At 40.4% G+C, this 23399-nt stretch overlaps 1 protein-coding gene across 8 annotated transcripts in view; it reads left to right on the top strand.

The window, feature by feature from the left end:
• PDE7B (phosphodiesterase 7B) overlaps positions 1 to 23399 on the top strand; it is a 167755-nt gene that overhangs the window by 71338 nt on the left and 73018 nt on the right. The window contains exon 1 of one of the 8 annotated variants that reach the window (XM_085576734.1): positions 9805 to 9865. The exons of 6 other annotated variants lie outside the window; for them this stretch is intronic. In XM_085576734.1, coding sequence (XP_085432860.1) covers positions 9820 to 9865 — 46 coding nt within the window. In that variant the 5' untranslated portion in view covers positions 9805 to 9819. Of the gene's footprint in view, positions 1 to 9804; positions 9866 to 15130; positions 15407 to 23399 lie in introns of those variants that run through there. One more of the 8 variants, XM_021553116.3, reaches the window with a different exon arrangement.

The raw sequence follows: 23399 nt of genomic DNA, 5'->3' as shown, positions 1-23399 counted from the left end.
TTATGGAACTTTATAATAAAGAAACTCCTGGTTCTGAAGTCTTTAACTATATTCTCACTCTATTCAATTACTGCTTAAGAAGAAGTTTTATCCTGGAAAAGGAAAGAAGGCAGGAGACAACAAGGCACAAAAAGGTCTTGGTTGAAGAGTACAAATGGGCAATCTGAGCTCTAAAGAAGGAATTGCTATTGCACAATGCTGAGGGCAGTAAATTCTCTTCACAGAGAAGAGCCAGGGGAGTAGTGTGCTTTATCCTTACCTCTTTTTTACTTTTATATTCCGCAGTAAGAATGTTTATATCTGAGGCTTCCTGTTGGTCAGCAGAAAGACACAGGCATTTTGACAGCTCTTTTAATCTCTCAAAATAAAAAGTGTGGCAATGTAAATACCTCCTATGAATCAAAAAAGTTGTTTCTGTTGGTTGGTTAACTAGAAGGGACCCAAGGATGACTAGTTCAAGAGTGTCCTCCTCTCTGGAGGAATAGTAATGAGAGAGGCCAGTAAGACTTTGAGAGGGCTTATATGTATGGTGAATCAGACATCCAGTTCGTGTCGTGTTTAAAAGCAGCCAGTTCTGATTACAGAATAATTAAGGGAATTACAAAACACTTGGTCCAACCTCAGTTTTTCAACAATGATCATAGGTAATGCAGCTACAGGTGTAGAGAGAGAGTCTCACATTGCCTGATATTTATGCTTTTAATTCTAAATGTCCCAGAAGTGCACTCCCATGAGTATTGGCTTGCCTTCTAGGGCTGCACACATGCCTAGTCCACATATATGGGCATTAGAGGGAATATACGTTTTCTAGAAAATGTACAATTCTTATTGTGCAGTACTAAGCAAATGTAATACAATGTGTATGTAAAAGGCATTTTACACGGTATAAAAGAGAAAAATCACTAAATTGGACATGCTCTGAAAATGCAGATAATATTCCATGACATGGGAGGAAGGAGTCCAGCCAAGAAACATGATACCACATATTTTAAAAGGCAACTTGGCTCTTTAAGGAATGGTGATACCTTTTCCTCAGCTATTATATCTTTTCCATCATAACTTAAAACCTCAGGCTATGATTTTATGATACCAACATGCAATATGTTAAAGAAATACCCTTTCAGTGAAATGATACTTATTAATTAGCTAATGAAAAGCAGTTAATTTTAGATGCTTCTAACTGGATTGTCCAGAATCTGGACATCCAAATCAGCAGTCTCTTTGGAAACGAGCTTCTAAGTTTTATAATCCATGGATTCATAATGAAAAGAGATTTCATACATTTAAATGCTTTTTAGTGTAGTACAATTGGAGGAGTTTAATGTAAGTTCTTAGCAAAACTGAACAGAAAAATAAGTGTCTGCAGTAATGTAGAAAATGGCACATGTGAAAGAAATGCACGAAAACTGATTACAGATATTCAGAATAACAATTTTCCAAAGTCTGTGCTCTTCTCCTAAACAAGACACTGTTACTTTCAAATAGGATGGGAAGATTTTCTTTCCACCCAAGGCCACATGTTCCACATCTGGAACAGAAAAATCACACACAGGAATTTGTGCCTCCCTTTCTTACTGCTTCCCAGCTTTTCATCCAGTGTAGCTCATGTTGAAACACATTTAAGTGCCAGCTCCTCTCAGAGAGGCACATCCCTTCACTTACTGTGTAGAGCAAATTGGCTCATCTCAACAGCAGCAGCACTTTTTTGTTATTTAGGTGAGAAGGCAAGCATTTGTTGCAGCTGCAGCACGCAGTGCTGGTGATAGGCCAGACAGAGAAATTTCTGAGCACATTTTACCTCCAAAACCTCTCAGTCTCCAGCCAGGCCCACAGCTTTGCCCAGCTTGGGCCAGGCTGCAGGTGTGGGCTGTGCCTGCCAGCCTCAACCCTTCTGCTGAGCTGCCAGTCACTACAGGACTGAAACAAAAGATAAATTAGGTAAGCAGTCTTCCCTGTGTTAAATTAAGGGAAATGACTCCTCACAAACCATAAAGGGGATAAAGTAACTGTGGCCTTTGTTACTTGTGACAATGATGGCATTGGTGTTTATCTCACTGTTCTGCCAAAAATTGGTCTTTATCCCACTTCTCTGATCAAAGTATTGGTTTGGACACAATATTATTTTAAATTTTTGCTCATAATCTATTCAAGTTTCATAGATAGAAACTGCATTTATATCCAACCCTCTTCAGTCACACCTCAGTCATGGGTGAACAGCAGAGCTTACAGCTATTCCCATAGTTTGCAACTATACCCTCACCTGATAGCTGAGGAGCTATTGGCAAGACAACACAAATAATCAAACACAAATAATCAAACTATTTTGAGCAAACCCCCCCCCCCCCCTTTTAAAATATTGTTCATAACAAAAGCAACTAAACATGCAAGACACTTCTTGTCAGCTATAATTGCCCAGCCAGAACTGGGCTGGACAAAAAGACAACAATAACAGCACTTGAACATTGTGCATGCTGAGGGCTTTAGAGGTAGTCACAAGTGCTCCCTCCCTGCACACAGCTGGCCCAGGGAAAGGCTTCTCACGTGTCCTTCCCACCGAGACGCCCAGGTTAGCTGGGGACACAGCACGTGGCAAGGTCATGCAGGGCTGCCAGTGCTACCTGGCATGACTCACAGGCATTGCAAAGTGATGAACTCCTACTCCGCTCCCTGGCAAAAACACCACCATATCTGAACCTGGCTAACAGGGTTACATTTCAACTTGCATTTGTTATTTGTACTGTCTTGCCAATTGCACTTGTGCCCTGAGGGTGACTAGATAGCAATAAATCTTGATAGTCCAGGTTCACAGAACCACAGAATAATTTAGTTTGCAAAAGACCTTTTAGATGACCAAGTCCAACTGTTAAACTATATGTATACAACTATGTTTGAGACAGATTCTTCAAAATATACGTGTTTAGAAAGAGGTGTAAGGCCTCTGTATTTACAGAATACTAGAGGTTCATTATTCCTAACCTTACTTTATTCCTTTGATGAAAGTTAACACTATACCCATATTACCCAAAGACAATAATTACATGTATACAGTGTGATAGATGCTACAAAGAACTCAATTCTGGTTTCCTTATCAACCACCATTATCCAGTGCAGCATTGTGCTTTTTCAACTTACATCCCTGGACTTCTTCACAAAGAAACCAAGAGGCAAAAGAAAAAACAAGAAATAGGCTTAAGATCTCATCCCAGATATCAGTTGTCTCCCATTGCCAACCACAGAAAGAGGAGCTTCAGAGTTTAGGCAATTTAGTATAGCCAAAGTGATTACAACTGATTTCTTAGTATCACACAGGAATTGTGACAGACCAGAGAGCTGAATTTGTACCTGCTCTTAAAACAAGTAAATTATTTTTCAAGAATATGTATAATTTGTGACAGATCTTTTGCATACTCTTCAGGTGACATCTGTAGAGATGGAAGTCCATTACAAAAGCACAGCTTATTTTCCTTTATTTTCCCATAAGGACAGTATATAGGAGAGGGGAAGTAACAAAAAACGAAAACAAACAAACAAACAAACAAAGAAACCAAAAAAAAAAGGAAAAAATACACAGGGACTTCTTAAATAAGTATAGATATTGTAAGAACTGGTGAAAACAAAACTGTTTTGGTTATTGTGCTAGTTTGCAGATATTCACACAACCATTACCATTACTGCTTCCTCATGCTTCAGAGACTGAATTTACAAAATCAACACTTCTCAAGCAACACTGCTGATATACTTAGTAGATAACAGGCAAACCTCAAAAGCTTTGGTGAGTTCATTTTATTTTAAAAAGTCAAATTCTGAATGTTTCAATTTGTCTTAGTATTTTGTAATTTAGTCAGAAAACCTAGTATCAGAATTTTCTCATGAGATTCTCTTCCCTGGAAGTGCCTTCTGCACCATTTTTATCCTAGTTCTGATCTCAGCAGAAACTGTGGTGCACAGATGACTTTAATATTTATTTATTTCTAAAGCAATGGAACATTTTGAACATCAAAACAGAAAGAAGGAAAGTTTGTTTGGATGTATGCCAAATTCTACTACACAATGTTTAAACAGCAAATGTTGCAACTTAGGACAGTTGGTCTGTCTCAAATGCTACTCCACTGTCCATTACTATAATTTGGAGTACAATTAACTTACCCAAATATCAGCAAAAAATTTGGCTGGTTAAATTGTCTAGCTGTTTTCCCATGGTTCCTCTTTGAGTCAAAGGGAAGACACAGATTCTCTGGTGCAGTGATTCAGAGTAGAAGGCTAAGTAAACTAGTTGCTGTTGTGAAAGCCTCCCTGTTTCTTACGCTGACCTTTAAATGATAATTACAACCTGTCTGTATGACATCTAGCAAAATAAGGCTCAAATAACACAGACATCTGTTACCACATTATCTAATTTGAATGATTTGTACTCCCACATGCACACTAAAATATATTGGTTCTTGGTATTAAAGAAAGAAAAGCTATTAGAAAAGTTATATTTGGCTCTATGCTGCAGTGAAATAACAAAAATAACATAAAATTGATGTACATGTTAAATGAAACTAATATTTACCTTTAATATTTAAATATATACACTATGAGCTTAATATTTTCCATCTTATCTAGAAAAACCAACACCTGTTTAATAAAAGTTTGCTTCTTTTTTTTTTTTTTTTTTCTTTTTTTAAGATAAAATACAAGTAATTAGCCATACTAAATAGCTACCAGTCACTGAAGGCATATATAGTTACAGGTGCATATGACCAGAGAGATGGTGGATGCCCCACCCCAGGAACCATTCAAGGCTGGCCTGGAGATCCTTTGAACAACCTGATCTAGTTGAAGATGTCCCTTCATCTCAGGAGCTTTGGACTAGATGACCTTTAGAGGTCCCTTCCAATCCAAATTATTCTATGATTCTCTTTTACTATGATTTTTTTTCTGTATATCTCTTCACTGTTTAACCTTGCTTCAACAGGAAAATTTCTGCCAGTTCCTCTATCACAGTACATTGGTCCCAGCCACAGGAAAGGACGTCAGCTGCAGAGCCACCAAGGTTGGGGTTTTACCACTACTGGTTCAAAGATATTTGAGAGCTACAGGGATGCTATCAGGTCTTCCTCTGCAAGCCACTGAGCTCTTTACTCAAACCCATCCTCACTCCTCATTCACATTGTCCAGTGCTTGCTGTGGCTCCCACATACTCATAAACAAAATGTTCAGTAAGATAGCTCCAGCAAGCTGGTTTTTGTTTTTTTTCTTTTCCAGTGGAATCATACTGCCTTAGAAAAGACAGTATTTTCTTTTTTTTTTTTTTCCTAAAAAATAAATTATTAGCAATTTTTTCTATATGGGAAAAGTTGCTTCTTGTTTCTCATTTTGTTAAGAAAATAACTAGCATTACATTCCAGCCTTTTCTGGCAATCTTCCTTCACTATTGTTTTGTTAATTTATTTAGGCTTTAATATTCTAACTTGTTTATTCAAATGTTATTCAAATATCAGGTTAAATGTTATTCAAATACCAGGTATAGAATCTCTTATTGTATTGCAATTTTTTGAGGTTATCTCAACAGAATACTTACTACATCAAAAGAAAAAAAATATTTTCTCAGAAGTAATTTCCTGCAAAAATTTAAATTCTGCTTGATAGACATTTGGTTTTAACTTCTAACTTGTAATAAAAAAAAATCTGACATTTTTGTGAAACAAATTCTTACCAACTTGCTACTACTAACATTAGTACTATTATCTTAGGAATTGTATTCTGAACTAAGGAACCAGGATTCTTAAAATAATACCTTGATGAACCAATAGACAGTCCTAGATCAGCACTCACTTTTGTTTCTGATATGACTAGAAAGGGAAGTTTATGTTCAGGCCAAAATTAGACTTAAATAAGTATTTCCTATTGGACTTGCTCAAGCACATGTTATGGCATAGTTGGAACTCTGATATTTAACCATTAAGAAACCAGCTGATGTAGACTGTAAATATCAGAAAAGGAGATGTGCTTCATTTTACAATTCATTGGGACAAGAAACTAAGGTTTAACAGGGTAGTAGGCAAACTGAGGCTTGATTTTTTTTTCCACACAGTCAGAAAATTTGGTAGAAGTTACATCACTTCCTTGCACACTAGCCCTGCTAAATTGATTCTGGTGCCAGTGTTCCAAATGAAGTTGGAAATACTGTAGGATTCCTTTCCCTTTCTGCAAAGTCAGAGTTAGTGGTGGCTGAAATAAATTTCATCTGGTATTACTTGAACATCTTTATTATACTTTAAAAAAAAGCCAGCAACAACTATGTAATGGGTTTCATTGAAGCACATAAGAAGTTCCTGATAAAAATAACATAAACCATTTTACTTATTTAGTATATTCACAGTATTTAATTAAAAACAAGAGGAAACATAGACTAGGCCATTGCTTGGACTTTTTTTTTAAACTCTGATTCTGGGACACAGTAACGAACACTCTGTAACATCTCCACTACTCAAAGTGCTCAAGAGCTGTATAGACAGTGAATACAGATAGCACAGGGGAGCAAAATTATCCCTGGAAGTTGTCTTTCCTTGGCTGAGGGAAACCCATAGCAATTTCCTTCAGTCAGCTTCTCTGAGTGTGATCAGAACTCTACAGACTCCAATAAAAGGGCGGCTGTTTGACAAGCCCATGCTTGTACAGAGAAAATGGCAACTGTCATTCTAGGGATCTACGCTTGGTTTCTGAATTAAGCATCTTCAGGTTGCAACTGGCAGACACTGACTGTGGAAGCATTCACTCTTACATTTAGCTTTCATCCCAACTCAAGGTGGCTGAAAATGGTCTTGCTGTTCCTAGAGGATCTCTGTCAGCAGAAGGCAAGCTAAAGAGTATAACCCAAAAGTCTTAAAATTTTAACATTAAGTAGCCAGTGATGCATTTTAGTTGATTTGGCATATGATACTGCAAACCTCAGAAAAATAGACTGAAAATATTGCAAACCTCAGAAAAAAAGCACAAGCAAATGTAGTTCCTAGTACCACAGGTGATGAAAGGGAGACAAAACTTTTGACTGGCAGTTCCACCTGAAAACTTCTGTAATTGCACTGTTACTCATGGAAAGAGATATTTATGGATGTCACTACTATGACTAAAGCTCACATTTCAATATATGGCTAATGTCTGGGGAAAAATCTGCATACAGTACAGTATTTGCATGACCATCGTTTCAAAATAACCTGAATACTTTCTTCTTTTACTAAGCATTTGTGGTTTTTAAATCTTACTATTGCTGTGTATCTAAACTATTATTGCTATCATAAAAGCTGTGCAGAGTCTGGAAAAATGATGTGTGATTGTCTGGATTGGAAAAAAAAAATGTAACAGATATCCTAGAAAACATTTATGGCTTCACACATTGTCAGGATATCTTGGAAAGCACAGTGCAGCTGGAACTACATTACTGAGAGCAACATGACCAAATACATCTGAGACAAACAGGTTTTCCAGAAAGCCTTCACTCCATCTGCAGATCTACTGGAGAGAGCTTTTCCTCCTAGGCTATCTACTCAGAGTTTTTCCTTCGCAGCTTCATCAGTATGAATATATTTCAAGAAAAATCTGTAGTGAAGAAAAGAACCAACATGTGTTTGCATGATTATCAGTGGGTTTTGAGTGCATGGCAAAAAAATGTCAGGACAGGGGTGACAGCATATTTCCAAAGCTTCTCATCCCAGTGGAGCTACATTTACACAAATGTATTTGTAAGAAATGCAAAGAGCTTGATTACAGTAAATATGGCCTGATTTTGCAGTCATGAGAAACTAGGTCAGAGGGAGATTAGTTTATCACTAGGATATTTGTGCATCACTGTTAGGGCTTTCCCACGACTTCCCAGCTGTATCTCCTATCCATCCCCACAGCAAACTGCACCCACTGCTGTCATGCAAGATGCAAAGAGGGAAATGAAGCCGTAGGACTTCTGTAAGAGGGTAAATGATGTCAGCTTTGGGATATGCACATAATTGGAATGCTGTTGTGCAGGCAGCATAAAGAAGCACAAAGTGTGAATAAAATCTGAGCAGAAGTGTAGGTATGGTACTCAAGTATCCGAGACATTTAATCTGAAATACTTAGTGGCCTAGCTATCCAACATGACAAAAGTATCAAGCTTATTTAGTCAGAGATAACAATAAGTCTGCAACCAGACTTCATCAGACAAAATGCAATTCAGTTTATTAACTCTTGCATTGCAAATAGGAATAAATCTGGGAAAAGTCTGCACCTATGCAATCCTAATGCTTGTTATAAGGTCTAAATGGGATTATACAAAGAGCTAAATTCACCATTAATTATTAAAGTCAGAAAGATGAAGACTGAAGAATAATGAGCATATACTCTGCAATATTAATATGTGCAGCCATTAAATACCTAACAAGGTAACAAAGTTAAGAAACATGTATTAATTTTATTTAAAATAGTGCTTCTTTTCCTAGTCAAATATTAAATCTCCATTTTAAAAGTGAAAAGGAAAAACAAAGTTATCAGATCTTGTGAGATCTGATTTATAAAAGAGGGAGCAAGCACTATTATTAATATGTATTTATCCTTATATTTCCATTCCATTTATTCTTTCAGGGTTAGGCTTTATCTGAAAAAAAAATTAAACTAGATATCAATTAATGCAGATTTCTCAGCTGCTCGCTTTTATAGCTTCAAAAGACAGAAAAAGACAAAATCATAGCCACAAGTCTTTACTGAATACCATAAGGGGCATGGATACCACAGCCCATGCAGACACCTATGCCACCTCATTAAGGTAAAAGGTGACAGAAGAAACATTTAAAATGTGGCACATCTCTCATCTTTCAAACTGCTGCAATAATTTTTAGATATGTAGGTCCCAGCTGAGAAAATACCTATGCACATGCTCAGCTTTAAAGACAGCAGCAGTCCCTTTGAATTCATTGAGACCATACAGTTACTTACTGCTAGTTATGTATTTAAGGGATAGGTTTCTCTCACATGGTTAGCTCCTTTTTCTACTCAGCCTTTTTTCAAGTATTCCCTAAAGGGAATCCTGTGGGATGCAGAGGTTATTCTTTTCATAGGGTTGTTTCATAAAGATGATTACTAGCATGTCCACCATCCCAAATAACAGGTTATTATTTTCCACCTACCTGATTTCTACCAACATTTTCAAGCTGATGCAGTGTTCTTAACCTCCCACTCCATTAGCCAAGTCCATCATTAAACATCTGTTACAATGATCACTCTGTAAACTCAGGCAATGAGTTTTTTAAAAATCCCTTAACTTTGCCTTGGATCAGGTAAATTTTCTTTGTGTGTAAGAATTAAGGGAGGGAATAAACTAACAGAGTCCATCAGATACATTGTGCAACACAATTAAATATCATGCTGGCAAGTCCCTTTTCAATTCCCTTTCAGCTTATCATTATTATTTTCTTATTATGGTTTATTAAGGTGAGATGAGACTATTTTCTGTTATTTTCTATTTCCTTTAAAGCCACATAGAATTTTGCTGTTTACTGTGGGAGATTTGAATAATCAGATTCAGTATGCTGAAGTTTTAATTTTCCTGAGCAAGCAAAGGAAATATTACACCACCTCGCTGTTTCCAATTAGTTATGGACTTCTGTTTATTCCTTTACTGCAAGCATTTTTGCTTAGTTAGTGGTACAAATTGTTAACCCTAAAAATTTATTCTCTCACTTGCACTAAGAATGAAAAAGGCATTTTCTCCTTGCCCTGCAGAACTCAAGCAATCCTTATTCCTCCATTTCCTGAACCTTTTTCCAAGGAATCTGATTAACTGATGAAAACAACCAACAGTTGATGAACCCACAGAACACTACTTCTTGTCTTCTACATTTCCCAGTAGGTGAGGCTCTCAAGGTGTGGTGCTGTGCAAAGCTCAGGCAATATTAACTAATTAATTAATTAATTGTACCATTCTCTTAGCAGTTCAGCTCACTGCTCTTGACAGTGAATTGGTAGCAGACAAAAATAATCTTCTACTGTGTACCTTAAGTATGCATCAAAGAAAAGTTAGTGAATTATTGAGAATTCATAGTAAAAATGTTAAAATAATTTTGGGGTTGGGAAAATATTCTGAGAGGAAATTTAGAGAATTTGATATGTCCACCTTAGAGAAAGACACAGCAACTGTCCTTAAATAAATATAAAATTTTTCCTATTTAATGAAGTAATTGCAATGATAGCAATAAATGAGAGTAATTGTTCTTCCTAGTAAGAATGACATAAAAAAATAATAGACATCTGGAATGAGACAAATGTGGGGCAAAGAATAAGAAAATTATACTATGATTTTTAAAGTGATGAAAGAAACCTTCCAGGCGGTTATTAGAAAAAATTCTGCATAACTGCGCCTACTTATGTTTCTTCTGTAATATTCTCCAACTTTCTTAGGCACTCTGTTCCCTTGTCCCTTTTAAAAATTACTCACTTACATTCTTGTTCTCTCTGTTCCTCTGATTACGCTGCCCTGCATATGTGCACTTTTTTTTACCTTTTTTTTTTTTTTTTTTTTTTTTCTTCTGTGTAGGGACTGTGCCCCAGGTCTTGCAATATTCTACATTAAACTCACCCTCAAACCTCCTAAAACTTCATTCTGATGATGGTGTCATCTCCATGGTTCTGACTCTAGGCAAGGGCCTCACCTATTGTCTCTGCATGACTCCATGATCCCTGGCACAGACAAAGGCATACTTTTCATAAGTAATCACTGATTTAAGATGATTGCATGAATAAGTGCCATTAAAAGACACATGCTTTACACTTTCTAAAAATCAGTATCTGATATTCTTTGAAACTGGTCTCTACATTTGGACTTCTTTATGTTGGTAAATAACTTAAAAATTAGGAGTATTTTTCCAAATTTTTAAATAATATACTGTAAAAACAGACTATATAAAATCTGTTTAGATATCTGTTTGAAAATGCAAGTTCTGACACAATGCAGTGGTGTGGGCTAGCTGAAAGAATAGGAAAAGTTTCCAAAAGTAATGACTCTGTCAAGCTAATAATTTATGAGCTATTTTTTCAAACATCAGCTATCAGATGGAAGTGGGAGGAATAATAGAATATAACTTCTGCTTTACAATGGCCTGTTAATACAGAAAGGCAAAGGCGCCTGTACTCCAAGGAAGCTGTCAGCAAAGCTGCAGGCTGGAGGTCCCAGTATCACTTACAGCACTGGCAAGGAGGAGACCACTTCTCGGGAATGAAGCTTGAGGAGGGAAGCAGAAGGAAAAGGCTGTGGGGGGCTAGAAGAGGAGAATCAAGGATCTTTCATCAGCTTTTTTGTGTCTGGACTGATTTGTTGTGGGAGAGCTGCTGGAGACAGTATATTTGGCACAAGACAGGGTAGCTCAAAGCCAAAAGGATGGTGCTATTGCCAGCTTAAACTATGACTTTTCTTTTTTTTCCTTTTTTTTCTCCCCCCTCCCTCCTTTTTCTTTGAAGAAAGGAAAAGAAAAAAGGGGAAGAAAGGGATTTGCAATGAAAACCAGAGCAGTGGGTTTACAAGAACCCTGCAGACTTCAGTAGACTGGAAAGATACATGAGGCACTTCCTCTACCATCTGGCATGCAATTCTGCTGCTGCTGCTCTTAGTACATAACTTTGGAGTGAATAAGCAAGCAAGCAAAACTTTTTTTAAGAGACACCAACTATGAAACACCAGCTATTAATCTGTCAGCTTACTCCCTTCCCTTTTCTCCCACCACAGTATTCCTTTCCTCAAGTCTTTTCCAGTTCTCATGTCTACCTGTGAAAATAAGCACTGCCTTGTGATGTTTTCAGAGGACTCTATTTGCCTTTTATTTGGCATTGCTTCTCAGAATGAATGAGGGACAGAGATAATGCGTTTATATTTCTCTTGTAATCACTTAAGCTTCTTTAACTTGGAGTGAGAGAAAAATTCAGCTGATAGAAACAAAGCCATCTATCTCTGCTGAATTATTTCCTTCAAATATGGCTGGAAGTGTGAATGCAAAAGAGAAATTTTAGGTGAGCCAAACTTGCTGAAGGACTGTTTAAAATACAGTTATAAATGGCTGGGTACATTGCTGTGTAGGAGTATGCATGATGTTGAGGTCACATCTTCAAGTTGGGTAAATCATCACAGCACAGCTGAAGTCAGAGAAACAGAGAACTTGCAAAATCTGAGCATTTTGTCAATTAGAAATCTCTGAAACTGATGCTACAGCTGATTTTTGGTGCTAGAACTCCTCATATTCAAATATAGATCTTCCAGGCTTTCTTGTGAGCAGCTCTGATGTGGCTCCATTCTTATAATGAAAAAGACAAAAAGAAAGTCAGTTACAGCAAAATCTTGGATGAATTAAGGATAAGTAATCACTGAATTGGAGTACAACTGTGAAGCATAAGTTTATTAAGAATAAGATGAATTAATTTACAGACATGCCCATTACTGCCAAGCAACAATTTTAAGGTATTCTTTTTCATTCACAACTGCTGATCCTTAAACTTGCCAGAAATCAGAAATAAAAGCAAAAACAAAAACTCCAGGCTATCTCAAACAGTTGTTTTCACTTGACAGTACTTTTACAAGAGAAAAGGTACATACATTTTGTTAGGTTTATTACACAGCTTCTTGAAATACTGATACTATAACAACAGATTTCAGTTTATTTTTTGACTGGCCTCCTCCTTTGCACCTGTAGAACTGTAAGTGAAAACAAATGCAACGATTAATCCTGATCCTATCCATAATACAGGTACCTAGCCAAATGACCCAACTGCAAATGATACAAAACCTTTCGCAATTTTAAGGACACAAGAAGGTAGTGTAGATTTTGAAATCTGAGAAGATTTTCATTGCTGCTATCAAGAGGACTGGTGACTAAGTTCTGTTAACCACTTAAATATTCAGATACTCATCTAAAAATGAGTCTGTACATCTGTGAATACATTATCTTCCTCAGTGTCTGCTATCATTTATCATAGAATCATTATGGTTAGGAAGGCTCTCCATGACCACGGAGTCCAACCTTTGGAAGTACATCACCTTGCAGCTAAACCACAGCGCTAAGCGCCACTTTCAGTTATTTCTTGATCACTTTTTGCCTTCAGTGAAACTGGAAATGGCACAAGGATAGCCTTTCTTTCAGAGTTCTCTGGCACTTCTGCTCTTTGTCTCAAAGAGACACAGAACACAGAGGTAAACAGAGGAAAACCAACAGCTGAAAAAAAGTTACTGCAACTCCTTGTTGCACAAAACTTAAATCGGTGGGGTGTAAGGTTTAAACTACTCGGTAGGCAAAGAGTCTTCAGAGTCTTCTGCATTTCAGTTGCCTAGTTTATCTCTTTGGAACAGTGCTTTAAAGAGTAGTTGCATGACACACACCAATATAAAACACCTAAAATATCACTATAAGCCATATGAAAATAAAACAAATAAAATTTGCCTTTCTAGAAAATGATAATCACAGATTGTATGAATGTTGTCAGTGCTTGTGCTACTGTACTGCACATCGTCTATTTCTTTGTTCTTAACTCCTTTGTTCAATGAGTCAGGATATCCTGACACAAAAGACTGAAAAATATCAGCACAACAACAATACTACACTGCTTTGGAAGTGCTACATAATTTTCAAGGCAAAGCTACCAAGTGTAGAGGGCTAATACTATGGCACTACAGTCTGCAATCAAAACTTCAGCAGACCATTACAGATGTCAGTTTGAGGTTGGAACATCAAGATAGGCAAAGCAGAGATCCTGTAACAGGGGAAAAACAGTATGATGTTAATCTGAGGAGGAGAGAAATGCACCCTGTTTTCTACATGTAAGGGTGTTAAGTTTCAATCCTTTCTCTTGGCCTCTCTTTCTGTGTGAAGGAAGATCCTGCTTGTTTGATGGTTTTCTTCTCCATCTGGAGAGAAGGCAGAACGTTGAATGTAACCCAGAGAAGACAAACGTACTAATTATGCACGCGAGGAAATGCTATAATGCCCACTAAAAGCCCATTAAATAAGCCTTCTGCAATTTTTACTGAAAACTACGTGCTGGTGCAAGAACTCAACCTCCACACCTCCGCTGTACACTCTGCAAACTACGGAACAGACCAGTGCCACGAGCAGGCTAAAAGGGACACCTTGTAAAAAGGCAATATAAATGTTGTGAAAATCGCATGGCCCCCCCGGGTCCGGGATCCCCGGGAAGGGCCGGGTGCTGCTACAGGGTCTGGCCAAAGGCAGCCCACAAGCCCGGGGAAGCCCTCGCTGACAGCTGCGCAGCCCCAGCACGCCACCTCTGCTGCTGCCTGAGCCAGAGCACTCCCCCGGGCGGCTTTGCCTTGTTTTTAAAGATTAGTGAAGAATAATTGCCTCCTCGTCGTAGTCTGGGAGCGACCGCTGCCACTAGGCACCGTCCTAACGTGAACCCGTTCAGGTGGAGCTTTACAGCCGAAGTGCTTGCGGGCGCGGGGCAGACCTCCGCTAAACCCGTCCTTTCGGCAACTCGTTCCTCTGCGAGCCCTTCAGCGCGGGCCCCTCCGTGCGCCCGCCCGGGCTGGCGGCCGGGAGCGGGGCGGCCGGGGGCACCGCACGCCGCCAGCGCACTCGCGCTCCGCTCCCTGCCCTCGCAGCGTCCCGTGAATCACCGCCCGTCCTGCCGCCGAAGGGCAGCCGAGGAGACGGCGAGGTTTGACTAAAAGGCCAAAACCCCCACCAGCTCCGCAGCCGGCGGGGCGAGGAGGAAGGCGGGGCGGTGGGGGCTCCCCCACGGCATCACGGCAGGGATAAAGTCAAAGTGTTTCCGCCGTGGCGCTTAGCGGGCTGCGAGCTGCGGCTGTGCCGGCGCGGCCCCGCTGCCCCGAGTGCCGCCCGCAGCAGCGGCCCGAGCCCCCGCCCCCCGGTCCCGGCGCCGCGCCGGCATGAGCGGCGGCCCCGCGCCTGCCCGGCAGCCGCTTCGCCCCGGCGGCAGGCGCCAGGCGGCGGGCTGAGGGCGCGCAGCGGCGGGAGCCGAGCGCGGCCGCCGGAGCCCGGCGCTCCTTCCTTCCGCGGGGTCGGGGCCGGGCGCGCCCCTGGCGAGGGGCGGCGGCGGTGGGCAGCCGGGCGCCCTCGCCCCGCTCTGGATGCCCATCGCGGCTGCTCGGGCCGGGGGGTGGCTGCCGCTCCCCGGCGGGGGGCGCGGGCCAGGATGCCGGTGCTGGAGCGCTTCTTCCCCGCGGCAGAGCCGGGCAGGCGGAGGAGGACGGGGGACGAGCCGATGCCCTTTCCCATGGGCAGCCTGCCCGGTTATCAGCAGGGGACCCTGGCCTGGGACTTGCCCGAGATGATCAAGATGGTAAAGCTCGTTTGGAAATCCAAGGGGGAGCTCCGCGGGACGAAGCACAGAGGCGTTTTGGAGAGCGAGGATGCCCTGGGCGGTTCGGCAGGTAGGTTTCCCCCGCGCTGCTGCTCGGGGAAGGTGCGGGACTAACGCGGCTGGCGGGGAGCCGCGGCCGGAGCCGGACCGAGCCGCGGTGCGGCAGAGCCGCCGGGGCCGCGGAGCTGGCGGAGCGAGCGCGGCCGGGCTGAGGAGCAGCCCGTGCTTTGGGCAGCTCCGCGCCGCCGCCGGGACGCGCGCACCGGAGTTTGTGCCGCGATGCAGCCACGTCAGTTCGCCCATGGCGCTCCCCCGGTCCGGTCTGTTGCGTGGTTTTTGTACGCGGGGTGATAAAAGCTCGGCTGAAAACAAGACTCGGCCGGCCGAAAAGCGCCGGGGCAGCCGGGCTCGGTGCCGGCGCGGAGAGCTCTCCCTGCCCGCGTGGAGCTCCGCAGCGGCGGCCCCGCGGTCAAGGTGACGGAGAAACGGCGCCCCGGGGCTTTCCTGGCTGTGCTCGCCGTGCCCTTCCGAGCGCATGGCCTCTCCTCTTTCACCGCCAGACCTCTCCCCGATCTTTGCGTGCGCTGGGCTCCCTTCCCAGGAGCTGCCCGCGCTTCCCTTGTGCAAAGCTGAGCGACTCCCTTATGGCTTGGGTTTTGATAGCCACCACTATTAAAAACTTGAGAAACGCTGCCCTATCCCACTACTTTTTCTTGAAACGTGGTATATCGCTGGGTAAAGAGCACGTGCTTTTTCCTTAACTGTATAAATCTTGTCTGTAAGTTTTTTCCCGATGTCACTAAGGTATAGCATGTAATCACGTGCCTTACTGAAGTCCAGGTTGGACCTGCAGCATTTTCATTAGGTAGAGATGAGTTGTCAGGTTAGCAGGGTACTTCTGATCCGTTGATTCTGCATCTTAAACTGTACGCAGCACTCCTTATGGTTCAAAACCTCTTCTGTTAAAGTCAAGGTCATAGGCCTATGCTTGTCTCAGTACCAGCTGGTAATTTTTTATTCTCCTGTAATTGCACTACTGTGACTTAATAGACTTTATGAAACTGTGTGGCTTGCTTCTTCAGAACTCTGGGTTATCTCATCTCTGCTTCTTGGTCACTAAATTCTTCTGATGCATTCAGTCTTCAAACATTGTGCCTTCAGCTTCCTTTGGTGTACCTCTTATTAAGACCTATAATTTACAGTACTTTGTACCAGAATAATTTAATTTCTTAGATAGAATCATGTTTTTGTAGGTATTTCTAAGTGCTTGTTCTGTGTATGTACGTATATATTCTCTGTAATTTATATATAAACTTGAATATTAAATAGATATCAGTCACTTTTCAATGCCCGCTCAGGTTGGCTGGTTGGTTATTGTATGTCTTTTATTTGAAATGTATGCAGTTTAATCAAAGAATGCCTGGTCCATTTCTATTTTGAAAACAGGGAGATAGGTCTTGGGCTCTGAGGAAGATGTACAATCTGTCACCCTACTCTTGGGGAATCACTTCAGTTTAAAGGAATAATAAGTAAGAGTGATGTGGATAATGAAAGAGGAGGTCATATTGCTCTTTACGACTTGGAGCAAATCAGCTGGGAATGTGCTGTAGCCAATCAGGGAAATTGAGGCTTGTGTGGTGAATGCTGAGTGTTCAGAGATGGACCCTAATTAAGCAACTCAAGAAATGCTGCATTGCTTACACCGTATGTATGAGTAATGGTGGTTTTTTAGTGTGCTTGTGTTGTATCTGGTGAAATTACTTTCATTAAGTAACAAATGAGATTCACCTTCAGATTCCTGGAGGCAACTAAAAATGAGCGTGAATGTACAGATTAGTCCACTAGCAGGATGTGAGTAACTTGCATTTACTCAAATGGCCATTACTCGTATCCTGTGTAGGGGACAGTCCTCTTCAGGGTGCCAGATCTGTTTCATAAGCTCAGCTGACTTGCAGCTGTACAAATCAGGGCAGAAGATGACTCCTAACTCTCAACACTTTAAATACGAATCATCAGAGGGTTTGAGGGAACCAGACCTGGGTTGCTGGTTTTTCCTCCTCAGCAACAGTCATCCTAGTAGTTTTCCCTCTTGTGGTTTCATTTTAGTCACTTTAAGTACATTGGAGTATGTGGGAAAACCAGTAAATGCTGAAATCAGTATACTTAAATAAGTGCAGAGTCAAAGAATGCAGAAATGGGAAGAAGAGATAATCGTTTGGAAGGCTCAGTAGTTTGAGGTACTCAGCTTCATGTTTGGGTGATGTTTTTTACATGTTTGATTCCTGGAAAAAAAAAACAAAAAAACAACAGAACAAAACTTCATTACTTGTATCTTACACAAAAAGTCAGTACTTAGTCAGGAATCAGATTTTCTTCTGGTGGAATTAAAACAACTTCTGCTTGAGGTACTGCTAGCTAGGCAAATAAAGGTTGATTGTTCAGTAGTAGAATTCACAGCACTTTCCACATCAAGGGCTTTTTCATTTGAATTTGTAAGTATTCATGTGATAACTCATGTTCTGTTATCACATCCTCATGAAACTACTTTGTTTACAGTAGAAGAGGAAATAGATATGAATTCTGGAAGGAAACAGTCAGGATTTCTGGCTTGCTTGATCATATTAATACAGATTTAGCTAAGCAAATTTCTTTGCTTTGTCCGAGTGATCAGACTGGGCTTTGGGCTGTCTTGCTAGAAAAGTCACAACCCTCTTAGGCACAGACAGTGTGAAGGAGGAGAGCTGTATCTGCACATGCTGTCAGTTCTGTGGATGGCAATGTCTTGGGGACCCATTTAGCCATAATTTATACCACATTCCCCTTTCATGAGGTAGGAGTAGAGAGCAAAATTATCTATGTGTCCTGGACTCTCATATGTAAGAACTATATCTGGGTCTTTCAGCTTGTTCAGTACCGAGAATAAGCTACTTAATCTCCCTGCAGAAAAAGGGTTTGCAATACATCATGCAGCATGTAGCTGGGATGAATGAAGAACTCAGATTTCAGTGACTGCCTGCCTGGGGTTTCTAATGATGATTTATTTTCACTTCCAAAGCAGTAAAACTCACATCTTAAGCCTTCTCTTCCTGTTGCCCCGCTTTTTAATGTTAGTATCAGTTAAGACTACAGACCCTTTTTCTCCTGCTCCTGGCCTGCTGTTGCTTAGTTACTCTTCCCCCCACCCCACCCCATTTCAATCCCTGACCAAATCAGCACAAAACTGAGATTTGTTGAAGACTCCCTCTTGCTGTGCCAAGAGCCATTTCTGTGGGAAATGGGTATAATTTCATGTCATTCCATACTGTGTTTCAAACAGATTATTTGCAAGCCAATGCCTTTTACTTGAATGAAATAACAGCATGTGTTTATATTATTACAACAGAATTGTTCAAATAATTCTGATCTACAACAGTGTTGATCTCTAGGAGGAAACTGTGTTCTGTTTACGACCCTAACTTTCTTATCACCCTCTCCTGGAGTTTAGCAGTAGCTTTGCATATCAAACAAATCTGATCAGGGAACAGGTACAGGTTTGCCTCTGAGAGTCAGGAGCATTTGTAACCTCTTAAGCTTACAGTGATCATCCCAGATAACTCCAGAGAGACTTTCTTGCACATGTGCAGACATGCATGACTGTGAGAGAAGGTGCAGTGCTACTAAGAATGATCGAGGTCTGTTGAGACACTGTGGGTTTTTTGAAATAACTCTGAATGTTTTTTTCCACTTACCTCTTTCTGTTGGTGGATGTTTTCTCAGAAATGTAGGTTCTGATTCATGTGTGTATCATGCTTGTTGTTAACTGGCAAGTCCCTTTGCCATGAGTAGGAAAAACAAGCAAGTACCACTCCTATTCGTATTTCCAGTTGGGAAAATCTTCACCAGTTATTGGTGTGTCTGTTTACTTCTCTTCAGTCCACTGTCTCCTTTATGCTTCAATAGTCTATTCAAACTTCTTGCTTGCTCTTTCAAACCTTAGAGCTGTCTCCTGAACCATCTTGTGATACACCTGTTGGAGAGGTCGTAAAATCGTGTGTTTCCTCAGTGGTTGCTTGAAGGTCTTCCTTAAAGTTACGCATGAGACTCCCAAAGACTTTGTTTTTCCATAGTATCCCAGGAAACATGCCTTCTACTTAATTTTTCTTTTGTATTTAACATTTTTTATCATGCTGTGCAATAGCTTTGCTGTGCATGTTAAAATAAACTTCATACTTCCGCTTCCTTTCAATGCTTATAGAATAACAAAATTATTTGGGTTGGAAGAGGCTTTTAAAGACCATCTATTTTCAACCCCCCTAGACCTGGTTGTTCAAAGTTCCATCCAACCTGGCCTTGAAGACTTCCAGGAATTGGCATCCTCAACTTCTCTGAACAACCTATTTGGGTGTATGTTTAGCTGTGACACCTTGAAACTCATGCTTGTATTTGTAGTTCCACTGCAAAAACTAATAATCATAAAATCTTTAAATCTGTGCATTACTAAGAACTAAATGAGGATTTGACTAACAGCTCAAAAGCTCATAGTTTTGAATATTTGGTGCTGAGCATGTAGGTGCCACAAATGTAGACCCTAGTAATAAATAAAATGTGGGACATATCAAATGGCATTGTCTTAGCATCTGACTTGTCTTCTGTGTTATTGTTTCGATTGAAATCAGCTTTGTTTATGTCCTGCTGACAAATGCACAGCAGGAAGGAGGGCAGCTTGCTATATATTTCTGAGGTTAAGTTTTCTTTTCTTCTTTTTTTCCCCCTGAGTTTTATGTTGAGACTTGTTAAATCCATTACACTTAGAAGGACAAAGAATGTGAATTTGATTGCTCACTGACTGTTGTCTTGAAAATCCTGCCCCTGGAAGCAAGAAATTTGCTATTCTCTATTTTGTGCAGAACTGGTTAAAGCAGTGAACTGTGTGTGATGGTCTCATTAAGAACAGTGAAATTAAACAGTCTACAGTACCACTTCTGTAGAGTGTGTATGTAGACCAAGAGAGAAAATTCAGACCACATCTATGGGTAATGCTGTTCAAACACAACTCTTCAGTTTATTGGCTGAACATAAGTTACTAATACATAAGATTTGGGACTATTTTTTTTTTTCAAAAAGACAATACTAATTAGAGAATTGGCTTCAAAGATTGTAAGAAATTATTTTGAGATGCTAAATCATGGTTAGCATTTAAATTCTGGTGCTTGTTTGATACCTCCTCCTTACTTTGAAGTATTTTTAAAATGTAGTGTAGAATGAGAAGCTGAACTGATAGTAGAAGTCTTTAATTTTGAACATGTCAAAATGAGCTTATGTGAGTGTCAGTTGAAGTTGTGTTTATTTTGGGAGTGAATTTTTTTTACTTAGCTGCTGTGCTTAACTGCTCTCTTCTGTTTCATTCTCATGTACATTTTCTGGTGGGGATTTGTTGGGGTTTTGGGATAGTCACAGTTAAGTTGGAAGTGACCTTTAAGATTAAGAAGTTCAATCACTGCCATGTCCACCAAAATAGGAGCTAGACCAGGGGGAAACAGTAGAGAAGAAATAATGTGAAAATCTCAGAGATTTCTAAATGGTCTTTCAGTTCAGCCTGGCTGGCACATTTTTTGTTTGCATTATTGTGGATGTTGGAAAACAAAATTTATTTGCAGAAATATTTGGAGAAGCTCTTTGAGCAGCTGTTCAGCTATGTACAACCACAGAAGAGAGAAAAAGATTACAATATTATAGAGCTAAGACTTCAGGATAAAGTTAGGAGATAAACCAGAATTACCCAGGTTGGATGTTGGACAGCATGAAGAAGGGAATGGGGCTGATGTGCTAGAAAATTGACAGAGGTTTATTGGTCTGTCAGCTCAGAGACAAATGAGCAGTCTGCTGAAAACTGTAAATACAAATAGAGCAAATTCCAGTGAGCTGTGTAATGGTGGCCAGATCTGTTGCTTTCAGTGAAGCTATTCTAAATATTAGGAGCCAAAGATGTGGCTTTATATATAAAAATATTGTTTCTAAAGGAAAAGCTGAAAAAGCTACTACACTGTAATTCAGAGCTGGGTTTGGGCGGTGTTGAATGCTTGTTTGCTTCATTAGGGATAAAGCTGATAGTTTTCTTTTATCTTTGGTAACTTGACTCTGAAGTTCTATGTACTCTGAAGAATGAGACTGATAAGCGGCTACTGATAGAAAGCAGTGGTGGTATTAGCCATGCCTACCTAGTGCTGGTGGTTTTCTGTATTGCTTAAATGTTGTGAGAGAAATGTTTAAAATGCATTGTGGGAGGCTCGGTACTGCATTCCAACTCCCAAAGTAGGAAGTGCATTGTATGCAACGTGTTTGCTGTTTCAGTGCTTCTTCATAACAAACTTTGTGATCTGTCATACTTAACAGAGTTCATTTGGAGACATGCATCCCAGACACCTTTCTATAGTCCTGACTTAGGAAGTGTGAATTTGGCTTTCTGTCCAGACAACAAAGAGAAAGGGTATCCATGTCACCATTTTTTCCACTATGACCTATTCACACCCTCTTCTCAGAGCTCTGTTTTCAGAATATGCTAAACCATGTTACTTAAGATAATAGCTCACATGTTGCCCCACCACTGCCACGTTTCCAGGGGGCATCTTTACAAATGGGCAGACTTGTCTGAATTGGAGTTGTCTTGCAGGAACTCCCTGGTGAAGTCAATTGACCTCAAGCTGATTCTTCACAGCAAGTATACATCTGGTTCTGGCCATAATTCTATAAAACTTTCTAGTTCTCATGTCTTCCTTTTATCTGGACTAAAAAGTGAAGCACTCTTGAGATAACCAGCTTAAAATATGCTTTGACATTTGTTAATAACTTTTTGTAAGTCATCCTAACTTTTTTCAGAAAGAGGATTCAGCCTACTAAATTATGAGATAAATTACATTAGGTTAAATATTTAACTGACCCATGGTGTGGACTTGCAAGACAAAAATGTATTCACTCTTCATTTTTTTCCTCAGCTTGCATCATACAATTTCTTCTGTCAATGTTATGGCTAACAAACAAACAAATTCTGCATGAGAGAAGGAATAAATCCTTCTTGCTCACCTCCGTATAAAGCATTCTTTTGGCTCTCTGTGGACTGCCAGCTGTGGTTTTCCCTAAAAAAGTTGAACATAATATGGTCTAAGGTGTGTGCTAAGAGAGAGGGCCAACACAACAAGGATTTAGTAGGCTCAAGAGTATTGCTGTCAGTGATACCGTCACCCTTATGACAGTAGCAATAGAGAGGCAAACCCCTTCCATTGCTCTTTGAACAGAGTATCCTGAAATTCAGTTATCCTTCAAATTTCCCTCAGAAAATAAAACTTTGCCATTGACCTTTGCCAGTTGATTTATAATCTCTGGGGATGGAGCATGATGGGAGTGCTCCCCAGTCCCAGGAACTGAGGACCTGTTTGAAATTGCAGTGAAGCTAGGGGACAGTCTTAACATAGACATAGATGGGCTTTGTTCTAAACCAGGATGTTCAGTGTTACTTTTAGGTAAAATCCTGTGGAAGGTGTACTCTTGAGTGTCTCTTTATATACAGGAGACCATTTGGAGAAATTGCTGTAAACTTCCCCAGCTCTGATCCTTTCTGAAGGGGAAGTGTGCAAAACTCTGCTTCCTGTGGGAGCGTATGAAATCCTTTCATCTGTAGCCAGCTCTGGCTTATGTGGAGGTAATGCCCTTCAAATATTGCTATCTCAGTGTTCTCCTGATATCCCTGACCTAAGGTAAAGACAAAGTATTAACTCAAAGGCTTACTTAAAAGATGCTCTGTGCAGGTGCAGTTGGAAATGAAGTGTTATCCTGGAGGGTTTTGGGAACGCGTTGTGCTGTGGCAGGCATTGCTTCTTTCCTGCTGCTTAAGCACTGCCTTGAGATTGAATGCTTTGTTTTCAGTTGCTGGAATTACAGATCAGACAGAATACTACTTTTAAACTAAGTACTGCAAAATAGTGTTTGAACACTGCTTTTGAAAGTTAAATCATAAAGTAGGTTCATCAAGTAGAAGGAATTTGTTTTAAGCTTGCTGAAACGATGTTCCACAATAGTCAAAAACTAGT

This window comes from Lonchura striata, chromosome 3 (assembly GCF_050655825.1).
Source record: "Lonchura striata isolate lonStrDom1 chromosome 3, ASM5065582v1, whole genome shotgun sequence".
In the NCBI taxonomy this organism is placed as follows: Eukaryota; Metazoa; Chordata; class Aves; order Passeriformes; family Estrildidae; genus Lonchura; species Lonchura striata.
This window is presented reverse-complemented; position numbering and strand designations above follow the sequence as displayed.